Source organism: Podarcis raffonei, chromosome 5, assembly GCF_027172205.1.
Source record: "Podarcis raffonei isolate rPodRaf1 chromosome 5, rPodRaf1.pri, whole genome shotgun sequence".
Classification (NCBI taxonomy): Eukaryota; Metazoa; Chordata; class Lepidosauria; order Squamata; family Lacertidae; genus Podarcis; species Podarcis raffonei.
The window spans coordinates 5,072,957-5,085,334 of NC_070606.1; the positions used below are offsets into that span (position 1 = coordinate 5,072,957).

The 12,378-nt window shown below is 40.5% G+C and overlaps 1 protein-coding gene across 6 annotated transcripts in view; it reads left to right on the top strand.

Annotated features, from left to right (window-relative positions):
* The window catches only part of ARFGAP3 (ADP ribosylation factor GTPase activating protein 3), a 30,950-nt gene extending 18,836 nt beyond the window's left edge, over positions 1 to 12,114 (top strand). For all 6 annotated transcript variants that reach the window (XM_053387682.1, XM_053387684.1, XM_053387683.1 and 3 more), the window contains 6 exons: positions 707 to 835; positions 2,207 to 2,344; positions 5,043 to 5,166; positions 5,737 to 5,827; positions 10,326 to 10,447; positions 11,481 to 12,114. In XM_053387682.1, the coding sequence (XP_053243657.1) occupies positions 707 to 835; positions 2,207 to 2,344; positions 5,043 to 5,166; positions 5,737 to 5,827; positions 10,326 to 10,447; positions 11,481 to 11,498 (622 nt within the window). In that variant the 3' untranslated portion in view covers positions 11,499 to 12,114. The remainder of the gene's footprint in view (positions 1 to 706; positions 836 to 2,206; positions 2,345 to 5,042; positions 5,167 to 5,736; positions 5,828 to 10,325; positions 10,448 to 11,480) is intronic.
* Positions 12,115 to 12,378: the final 264 nt, after the last annotated feature.

Sequence of the window (12,378 nt, forward strand, 5' to 3'; positions counted from 1 at the left end):
CTGCTGCATTTGCTCAATGTTCTAGGCCAGGGGTCAGCAAACTTTTTCAGCAGGGGGCCGGTCCACTGTCCCTCAGATCTTATGGGGGACCGGACTTTATTTTGAAAAAATAATAATGAATGAATTCCTATGCCCCACAAATAACCCAGAGATACGTTTTTAATAAAAGCACACATTCTACTCATGTAAAAACACCAGGCAGGCCCCACAAATAACCCACAAATACATTTTAAATAAAAGGACACATTCTACTCACTGATTCCCGGACCGTCCGCGGGCTGGATTTAGAAGGCGATTGGGCCGGATCTGGCCCCTGGGCCTTAGTTTGCCTACCCATGTTCTAGGCCCTTCAATACAAAGCTGTCTTTATGTTCTAATAAAGTTACTCATTGGAATAAGTGAAGGAGAAGCTTCAACATTTCTAGTGAATGTTCTGGCCTCACTAGGATGTCTGGCATCAGTTTGAGACCCAGTGCTCGAGAGCAGCATGAGATTGCAGAAAGATTTTTTCCCTTAAAGCTACTTTAAAATCTTGTTGTCATGGCTGAGGAGATCTGAAATTTGATTTGTTGTATTTAGCTTGATTATTACATCGGGCCTTGGCCTATTATAATTAGATGTTTACTGAGAATCCAATTGTCCTTTTAGCTGAATTTCTCTTTGTCCGTTTAATGCTAACGCCGTCGTATCTTCTCTCCCATCCCAGCGGCATTTCCCATTCCGTAATTTCAGATATGCAGATCATAGAACAAGAAACACCTATAATGGCAAAACCAAGGAAAAAGTACAATAATAATGATGACGTCGACTCATATTTCTCATCCCCTAGTTCAAGGTAACACTTTCACTTACTTGGTTGGATTAAGATGAAAACATTTAGGCAGTGGCAAAATGTTTTGTATTTCCAGTTCAAACTCTTGAAAGCAGTTTTCAGCAGATGCAATGTACTAATAATTTAGAAAATCATAAGAGTGAAGTTCATGAACTGAATTGTAGATGGGGGATATGAGGGAAGATCGATGAAACACCTTGTTTTCATGTTGACTTTCATATAGTTTTGGAGGATTTGAAACCCTCTTTATCTATGAGATACTCATATCCATAAATACCTTCCTTATTATTTTTTAACATTTCTGCAGGTGTTGGTTGTGTTCACATGATCAAATTCTGGTTTTAATAAGCTAAGGTGTTCATAAGCTCGTGGCACTTAAATGCAGCATCCTTTTCGAGTATAGGGAGAGAAACCAGGAAGCAGCAATTGAACTATGGTTTAAACCAGGCTTCCTCAAACACTGCCCTCCAGATGTTTTGAGACTACAATTCCCATCATCCCTGACCACTGGTCCTGCTAGCTAGGAATCATGGGAGTTGTAGGCCAAAAACATCTGGAGGGTCGAGTTTGAGGAAGCCTGGTTTAAACTTAGCTTCTGAATCCTGGCTAATTTGGTATGCATTAATCTGGCATCCACATTATTTATTTGTGGAACTCCTAAACCACCCATCAAAATAGATCCTAAGGTGGCTTGTAAACATTAACAAAATTATAAAACCTACAACAAACCAAGTAACGTTTCTGAAAACTATCACACACAGTAAAACTATGAAACAGCTGTTCACAGAAGCCCTAGGACCTTGGACAGTCCAGTTAAATTTCACCAAAGGCCTGGATAAGTCAATGTGCCTTAACTTGGCTCCAGAAACCTAATAATGTAGCCACCATACTTGCCTCCTTGGGGGGAGAATTCCTTTGTCAGGCATGACTATCCTGGGGCACAACAAGAAGGGCCTCCCAGGGCCCAGGTTGGCTGGTAATGTGAAGCTATGGCTAAACATGAAGCACCTGCATGAATAGAGGAGCCAAGAAGAAGCAAGGCGGCAGCATGAGAAGGCTTGATGCCCATTCCTATCCTGATTTATTACGGCATTAATTGGTCATGTGAACAGGTTAGTGGCTTGAATCAAAATGACCGCCGGTAGAATTCCACTTTCCCACACTTCACTTTCCCTTATGTTTCCTGAAGAGCTGGTGCTGGGAAATCACCTAATGCCTTCTAAGTAACAAAATGCATTGCCGTTGGATTGGAACTAGAGGAAAGCATCACCTTCCCAAGGGCGCTTTTCAGCTAAAGACTCAGCTCTTGCTGCCCCGAAGGCCAGGGGGACCCTCCAGAGCAGTAGTCCAATAACATTCTCTTTTACCACCCAGGTACTTTGATTCCTCCGAATTGAGAAGTAGCACTTTTTCTAACTGGGACGACAATTCTGATTCCTTCTGGAAGAAAGAGAGCAGCAACAGAGACTTAGATACGATTCTGTCTTCGAAAACTTCAAGCTACTTAGAGAGGTACCTAAAGAAAACCTTCATGTGAATAAACCTTCAACTAGGGATGATCTGATAATAATCTTACTAATTTTCAATTACAATCCAATAATAGCCTTGTTATAACAATACCAAATTATAATACAATTACTAATACTGATCATTCAAATATCGAATTATATAATTTAGGTGCCCCCCCCATGCCAGATTTGATGAACCTTATCAGTTCCTTGGCAAGTTTGCAGATTCCTTTCATCCCTCCGTTCGGCTCAAGATAAATTAGCAATTATACTTCCAGTTAAATTAAATTCCAAGTCCTTTTAGAATTAATCAGTTCAGTCCGTAGATAATAAAGTCCAAATTAAGCTCTGATTAACAGGAGACCCTCAGCTTCTTAATGGCAGCGTAGGTGTTTAATGGCCAAGTGTTTTTGCACTCAGTGCCTCCCTGCCTCCAGCATCCCATGCCGGAGCAAGAGCCAGGTACAAACTTTGAGTGAAGCCTGTTCCTCCCTGTCCCTGGGGGTAACTTGCAAGGATAATTACCCTCAATCATCATTGTTTTTTCTTCGCTAACGATCTCCTGCTGTCGTGGGCGCTGCCTCCATTAAGGCAGACCGGAACCAGAAGCCTCAACTAGGGATGATCAGATCAGTTTGCTTCCAGCCTCTGTCTATTTGGCATGTGTTTAGATGTCTGTTCCATCCTGTTTTTGCAACAGTCTGCTCATTTTTAAAAAATGGATATGAAAAAGTCATATTTAAATTCATATTTTAAAAATACAGTTGTATTTTCTCTCAGCATATGCTTTTCTAATTTATTCTAAAACTTGAGTTTAAAAAAATGCATTTTACATCTGGGAAAGCTCAGTCGGTAAAGCGCGAGACTCTTAATCTCAGGGTTGTGGGTTTGAGCTCCACGCTGGGCAAAGAGATTCCTGTCTTGCCGGGGGTTGGACTAAATGACCCTCATGGTCCCTTCCATTATTCTACATTTTCCAGACAAGAATTACATGTCAAATTTGGAGAAATTCTAAATCTGAAGGATAATTATGTTCTGGTCCATGTATTAATCTAGGAGTTGTGAATTAGGTCAGTTTATTTAAAAATGCAAACCAAATAAAATTCTCCTGCCATTTAACCACAGAGGCAAAACAGGTAGTCTAAGATATTCACTTGTATCTAAGATATTCAGGTGGGAAATTCTGTGAGTAGGCAAATACTGAATATTGAGTACAGCGATCTGCTTGTGGCTATGTTAAAACCTTTCTTTCTGTGCACAGGCTGCATTAATATATAATATAGCAATATTACTGATTAGCATTTGCTTCTCCTTTTATCTTTGGTCTCTCTATGTGTTATGAGCTCATGAGAAATTCATTGACAAAGCAGCTAAATAGGTGAAAACCTCTAAAAGTATTCTCATAAAGAAATAGCCAGCAAAATTGTATATAAAATCCAGAACAGGAGGGGATTTTGTAAAAAATATAAACAGCAACCACCATGTCTTAGGTTTTAAAAGGTAGAATGTTAAGTTTTAGACTGAGGATTCTTGCTTAATACTCTAGGGATCATGGGCTTTGCTGTGGTTTCTGTATGTGAAGAGAGGTTTTCCAAATCTATCAGTCTGTGTCTTAATGGTGGTTAAAGTTGCAGTTAAGCAGTGCATTTTCAATCCTCTCTGTTTATTGCTATCAATATATAATGGAAGAAAGAGGAACATCAGGGAAGTGTGATCCTTAAATTTTTGGTGTTCATAGATAAAAGTGATGCACAAGGAACCCAGCAGACTTCTTGTGAAAACAGAATTTTTTTTTTACTAATGTTTGTGTACATAAAATGATTGGGTTGCTAACATAGCTGGGATAATTCATGTCTTTTATGTGCATCCTTTTACACCTGGATTATAATACATTAAATATTTATAAAAACTAACCAGTTGAAATAAACTAGGTGACACTGTACAGTTTTTAAAATGAAGTTTTTATTTATTTTCAAATTATGTTAGATACATTTGAGGAAAAAAATGTTCCAACAGTAAACAACAAACAAATTTGTGTCATGCTGGATAATAAAGTTTCATTTGATTACTCTAAAAAGTCTTGCCATATTTTTTGAATGGGGATTGGGTATTTTTGTGCCAGGGTCTGAACAATTCATGCATTCAGTAAATATTTGCCATGTATTATAAAATGAAAGTGGATGGTGCTTGCCCCTAGGTGCTTTGTTTCTCAGCCAGTGCTGTTGACTACACTCTGGCATGCCAAGAAGCGATGTGAAGACCAGATCTAGTTTTCCAGCATCATAATGTACAGTTTCTGGAATTACCACCATTACCATACCAAAATTCTCCAGCAAAACGATATTGCATACTTCTGCTTGACTTCATTATTGCTATTTATGTATTAAGCTTTTCAATTAACTTTTAGCAATAGGTTTCTGAAAGTTCTACTTAATCTTACTCTGGTTATAAACTTTCTACCTTATTTACCAGTGTACGTGGATGTGTGTATATGTAGGGTTTTGTTTTGAGATCCAACCCCCATGCAGATGGAAGCCACAGTTGTTAAAATTGCTGCTCTAATGAAATAGCTAAAACTACAAAAAGTATAAATCTATTAACACCATCAAGTTGATAAGCAATATGTTAAGGGTTCTTTTAGAAAGTTAATTCTACTTGCTGGATCCTCTCAGATATAACCATATGGAACAATGTTCTTTTAGGCCTTCGTCTCGTCGCAAAGCCGAGTTTGAACCTCCTGCAAGCACAGATGAGGCCCAGAAGAAATTTGGCAATGTAAAAGCTATTTCATCGGATATGTACTTTGGAAAGCAAGACCATGCTGACGTAAGTGCAAATTAAATTGCACTAATTGCAAAACCTTTATGCAATTGATAACCAGTTTGTGGGGTATTTGGAAACATCACATTGCTAGAAGCAAATTTTTCTTGTGGAAATAATTGTGATTTGAGAGAAATCAGAGTGATGGTGTTCTCCTCCAACAAACAAACAAACAAACAAACAAACAAACAAATAAATAAATAAATTCAAACTTTCAAACCAGTTTAGAAAATTGCATCTGTTTGGATGTCAACTCAATAGCATATGAGCCATTTTTATCCTAGTAACCTATACTTTGAGTGGCTTTGCATATTTGGAGGAGAAAAATCAATGACCTCAAGCATATTTGATAAGCTATGTGGAGAAAAATGATTTATTTACAATTCATGATAACATGAAACGTGTTTTGGGATGTGATGTTTAATACTTGCAACTAGGAAATAAGAACTGGAGTTAATAAAATACTGGTTTTACCAGGATATTCAGCTTCATAGCAACAGCTGAAATAATCTCACCTAGATGTGAAGCATGTGTAAGTTTATTATCATAGTTGAAATCTTCTTAACTCTTTTGTAGTATGAAGCTAGAGTTCGGTTAGAGAGACTTTCAGGAAACTCTGCTATAAGTTCAGCCGATTTGTTTGAAGAACAGAAGAAACAACCATCAGGTAGGAAAGGAAAATGATGAACATTTTTGCTGTTTTGAATTGTGTACAGTGTCCTGTTGATCAGCATACTGTCAGTGTTGGTTTAGTTATGGAACATACTGCTATCCTCATACATCCTGGAAAATAAGTCCTTGGCCGAATACACTTCAAGAGCAATCCTAATATTGGCCTGTTTATATATTTTGAGACCTGTTTTTTGCTCCTGTCCTGAGCAGGTGCCCCTTCTTTCTCACCTAACAGTAGCCCCTGCTACTGTTAACAACACCTGTTTCTTGAAGTCAATATAGTCCACTACTATCTAAACAAATGGGTTGTGTGGAATACATGAAATTAAAACCAGCAAGTTCTTGGGTGGGATTTAATACTATGGAGGCCTTTCTTTTTAACTCAGAATGCCCTGCCTCTAATTCTTTATCCAGTTTCCATGTATTGGGGAGATCCTAGCTGTACTGTGCTTTACATCTACTTGCATGGTCAGTCAAAGAAATCCCTTTGCAGGTGAGGAGAGGGCTTTACACTCAGGTCCTGCTTGGAGACTTCCCAGGGATATCTTGTTGTCCACTGTCGGACTGGAACAGCGGACCTTGTTTTAATCCCACAGGGCTCTTTCAGGCTGCATTTGGGGCTGTGTTAATTGGTCCGTAGTAAAATACCGAAATGTATCAAGCTAGCCTCAAAAATAATTGTGTCTGTTTTACTGCTTGCCTTATGTGTGAAGGGAACAGTTCAGATTCTGGCTGGAAATAATATATACAGTGGTACCTCGGGTTAAGAACTTAATTCGTTCCAGAGGTCCGTTCTTAACCTGAAACTGTTCTTAACCTGAAGCACCACTTTAGCTAATGGGGCCTCCCGCTGCCACCGCGCTGCTGTTGCGCGATTTCTGTTCTCAACCTGAAGCAAAGTTCTTAAGCTGAGGTAATATTTCTGGGTTAGTGGAGTCTGTAACCTGAAGCGTATGTAACCCGAGGTACCACTGTAATGGGTGTTTGTATATGCTTAAGTTACTAGGCTTTTGTCTGAAAGGTAATCATTTCATTTGAATCAAGTCAATTTCAACCCATGGATGATGAACCTCACTTCTCCCAACAGCCATAGTCAAGATTAACCACACTTCTGGGTTCAGGTGCAATTCTAAACTGCCGTTAATAAAAAATGGAAGTGAAAGCTGCCAGTCTTCTCAATTTTAAAGTGCCGTTAATCAGTGAAAGCTGCCAATCTCCTCACAGCTACACTGGAAGAAGTGAGGAGAGAGTAGGAGCACCTGAGTGTAAGGTTCACCTAGGATCATTCCCATTAAATACTGATTTTTATTGTATCATCATGTCCAGATGTAACCAGTGACTTTAGTACTGTAATTGATCCTTATGGGGTTGAATTTTAGAACCTCATGTGACTATGGACTGGAGCCTGATTCCGCCAACTGGCGGAGGAAGAGGAGTGTGGGGGGGGGAGTGCACCGTCCCCGGCAGCGTGATCCCAGCAGGGTGCCATCGCGGCTGCCCCCCCCGCCCGTGCTGGGCGCCCACCCCAGGACGCGCGTCAGCCATGCCCCCGCCTGCTCTCCGCCACTGCCTCCACCCCAGTTCTCTCTGTTTCTCATAGAGTTTGCGTTTTCTGTATTGAAAGGTATTCCTATCAAAGCACACCAGAAAAGATATTAAAAAGTTAATATTTAATGAAAACCTTCTATCAGATTATCACCACAGTGGCTCTTACAGCTAAAGGACTTTGTTGTGCCTTTCAAAAAGGGTCTTCTTTGGATTTACAGCTTCAAAAGCTACAAGCAGGACCTTTGTATGCACTGTGTTCTGGTCCACAGTCCTATATAAATCCTTTTAGATACCAATGATTGTCATGAAACTTGATTATAGTAGGTTGATAGGGTCTAACTCTCTTTGTGCATATCTGCAGCAGGAACCTTGCAACTGGATAATCTAAAGTGCCTGCTATTTAATACTGGAGAGCCATTAGAGACTGGTAACATGATACGCACTACGTGCTGAAACTGAGCAAGGAGCTTAACTGCTGTCTTGTAGCAGTTCACTACAAGAGAAAACGAATAATTTTAAAAACACAATATAATGAAACCTAGACGACTTTACAAACAGTGATTGATCCATAGTGTTTTACAGTTAACAGAATTTTCAACTGTATATGTTCTTTACGAAATTTCCCAGTACCTTCTATACAAAACATGATCAGGTTTAGGTATTTGAAATCACTGACATCTTTAATGTTATGAAAGTGTGGCAGATTTTCCTACACAATTTATCAAGTGGAGGCAACTCTCTTTTTTCCTGCTATTTAGGTACTATTTAGGTACCAGCGTTTGAGTTTAAGCCTAAAGATTTATTCATTATTCAACTTTGTAGAATGCAACTCTCACGGTAGATCAAAGGGGGGAACTAATCCACTGGCCGCATCTGCCTTGTTGAGTCACACAGGAAGAGGCCCACTAACGGCCTCCACAGCATTCGGGATCTCTAGAGAGCAGATGAGGTGCTTTATTTCTAGATCAGGAGATAAAGTTCTTCTATTTTTAGGGGTCTTCTTGAATTCCACTTCAGAGATTCTCTCGAAAGAGCAGGCAGAAGAATAATTTATCTTTTAGCCTAGCTATAAGCACTGCAGTGCTAAGATTAGAGCCAAATCTGTCTGCCTGCAAGCAAACAGCAGGATTTTCACCCATCTAATAGCTGGAATGGGAATGGCTAGAAATATTGATCATGTGTGAGAGAGCGCCTGCTATGTATGCATGTGGGTGAGCATGCATATACTTTGGCCACGCTTACTGCTGGCATGTGGCCATGTGACATTGTGACTGAGAAAGGCTAGCCCCCCTTGCCTTCAATCCCCCTCTTCATTTTGATGCTGGAAAATGGATGTGTGGGGTGTTTGAGGAGGGGTAGTACCTCTGGTAGGGACGCGGGTGGCGCTGTGGGTAAAAGCCTCAGCGCCTAGGGCTTGCCGATCGAAAGGTCGGAGGTTCGAATCCCCGCGGCGGGGTGCGCTCCCGTTGCTCGGTCCCAGCGCCTGCCAACCTAGCAGTTCGAAAGCACCCCCGGGTGCAAGTAGATAAATAGGGACCGCTTACTGGCGGGAAGGTAAACGGCGTTTCCGTGTGCTGCGCTGGCTCGCCAGATGCAGCTTTGTCACGCTGGCCACGTGACCCGGAAGTGTCTCCGGACAGCGCTGGCCCCTGGCCTCTTAAGTGAGATGGGCGCACAACCCCAGAGTCTGTCAAGACTGGCCCGTACAGGCAGGGGTACCTTTACCTTTACCTTTACCACCTCTGGTTGGGGTCATGTTGTGCTCCTTCTGCAGTAGCTTGTCCAACTTTGGTCCGCACCCTGCACTCTGCTCTCTCCTGTGGCTCCTAGAAGCTGTCAGCAGGCAACAGCAGCCACAACCTGGGAGACCATTCCGACTGGCCAGCTAAAGCAGGTGAGGGGAGGCGATGGGTCTCAAACCCTCAGTCAGTTAGGGACTTCCTCTGCATGTGAAGACAGATGGAGCGGATGAGACCAACAGTGGGTACAGCTGTCAAGAAGGCAGGAAGTGAGAGGCAAACTCTGTTCCTAAACTGCTGCCTTACAGAACATCTTCGAATGGAGAAAAAATGGCTAAGGAGTAAACTTTCCCCAGCAATTCCTGCAGCCAGGCTGGTGCCACATTGTATTGCTGTGCTTTCCTTTGGACCACATCAGCCAGGCAGCCCTGGACCTCCAGACACTCTGCTCAGACTTGGGCCCCAGGGAGGTCACTTCAGTGCTGCCAGTGCAGCCACTTAAATTCACATGTGGAGGACCCTCCATGGTCTCTTGAGACAGACGGATGCAAAAAATAAAATAAAAAATCCTCTGCTCTTTGCCCCAGTCTCACTGGAATTTATTTTCCTGCTACATTATTTTTATGTGCAATGTTCAGGTTCAGAATTGTACTTTCTCTTGAGTAACTTTTTAAATAGCATCTTTGTTTCTGAAAATGAAGCTCAGGAATTCGTCCAAAATATTAACATTGCTGTGCAAAACCAGCTTTTTACCATCTAATGGTAAAACTACAGAAGTCATTGATAGTAAACCCAAACTACTGTTTGGTATTTTGGTACATTAAAGATAGATAGATGAGTTCACCAACATACTTACACATTTTTGCTGAGCATCCTTTCCAGGTTATCGGGCGTCTCCAAAATTGTTTAAGAAGAAGGGGTAACGGACAAGCTTAGAACAATGTTTCTGAATTTTGAGTCCTGTTCAGATTGTAAATATTGGAACCGCTTTGGACCATGTTTTGCCATGCAACTCTTAATGTTTGTCACAGCCATAAACCTTCTTTCTAAACAAACACAATTATGCACCCTAGTCTTTTGGTTCCATAGATTTTAGATAGTTGTTTTAATCACGTTGAAATGATTTGTCTATTAAAATAACTGAGGAGACCTGAACTCACCTTTTTTTTGCATAACCACAAAATTTATTTCTCACTCTATTCTTAGGCAGTTACAATATTTCACATGTCTTGCCCACTGCTCCTGATATGGCTCAGTTTAAACAAGGGGTGAAATCTGTGGCTGGAAGGCTTTCTGTCCTAGCAAATGGAGTCATGACTTCTATACAGGTTAGTAAACTTACACAAAAGGGACATTTTCAAATTTGAAATGCAGGCTTTATATAGTTTTCTGTTGGTAGCAGACATACCTGTATGTGAGACGTTGGAGCATGCTTCTTGTGTAAACTTTGATGGTTTTATTCTGCCACTTCCATAACAAGGCTGGATCCCTTTAGGTAAAACACTTGTGTAGATCTATTCATGGAGCACACAGTTGGCCATATTTTAAGTGTTTTCACAATGGAGTGTGTGTGTGTGTGGGGGGGGTAAATTTCAGTCCATTTATTTTCGTAGTTGTATGTTTTATGTCCGTAAGACATATATTTTCTTACGAATATTTTATTTACATCACTTAGAGGTTTGATTAAGCAGTATATAAGTCTTGTTACACGAATAGAGTACAGCTGTTACACTACTGCATTTTTTTTTACAAGGGATGGGGAGTTTTTGCACCCTGTTAATCATTGTGGGAGGCGGGGATTATTTGTTTGCTGCTGTTCTTAATTTTATTATTTATTATGTATTTTTTATATTGTATTTTTATATTGTGAACTGCCCTGAGATCTACAGATGAAGGGTGGTATGCAAATTTAATAAACAAGTGGACAAAATAAATAAAAATAAAATATAGATGCAGACTTTAACAATTCAGATCTATTAAGGTCCAGAAGACTTCTGCCAGTAGGAATGTAAGTTGACCCCATAAATGCACAGAGTTCCATGTCCACAGGGAGATTTTTCTACAGCAAGCAACTGGGAAGTCCCATTCTTTTCCTTCTCAAGCTTGCTTCTCTAGCTTATCACCAGTATCAGGAGCTAATGTACTGGAAGACGACATCAATCAGCAGTTCTTAAAAAACAAGCTGAATCTTAATTTTCAAAATCCATTATATGGGCCATTTGTTAAACACCAAATTACAAAATAAATGGGTAGAGATTTCGATTTGCGATGTTTCAGATATAATAGTGCATGCAGCTTGTATTTTTGCTTCCTTGTAAGAGAGAGCACCTGTTCATTTCTTTTCATTTCCTTCTCTTTTAGGATCGTTATGGTTCTTAACCATTTGTATTCAACTGAACTTGGATACACAGAAGAAGAGCTTTTTAAAAACAAACAAACACCACATCTGCCATTGATAATAGTGCAAATCTTAAATGAAGGCTGTAGAATATTTTGTTTTAATTGATTTCACACCTGTATGTTTTTACCATGTGTCACCTCTGGTTCCTAGCCACCTTTCATGTAACCTAGCGACTTGCTGTTACTTCTGCTTTCATTCTCTTAGTGCCGTCTCTTCTGCTGTTTGTGGCTTTTTGGTGCTATGAATAGCTTCCCCACCGTCACTGCCAAGAATCTGGTTCTGAAGCCAGACAGGAAAGGCAAAGCATTCAGTTATGTCTTAACGCAGAATTAGTTATAGACAAGCAATGAGATTATTTTCATAATATATGCTTGTCACCTTACAGAAAAAGTTGTCTGTGATAGCTCACTGGCTGTAACCTCAAGTTAGCTCATTTGCTTAGCCCCTTCCACACGTGGCGATACTGGAGTGGCCATGAAACTGGTGCCTTTCCTATCCAGTCGGTGGGTAGAAAGTAGTATCTGGACAGAGCGATTCCTCAGGTAATTGAAGGTGGGATTTTCTCTACCAAAATATTTACGCTACTACATACATTCCAATCCTAAGGAATGTTGCTGATCTTGCGGCACTTCGAAATAAGAAGGGGGTGTGTTGTGTGCATCATCGCAACAGACCCATAGAAGAGGCCACAATTCAACACAGAGTTAAGAATGGGTTGAGTGCGTGTTGGATTGTATCCAGGATGTCTTGATAGTTTAAAACTAGTACTGATGAACGTCTCAAAATGGAAAGCTAATTGCTATGTTCTAGTTGGAAAGTGAAGTAGTATTTGAAGCATTATTTTTCCCCATGTAAACA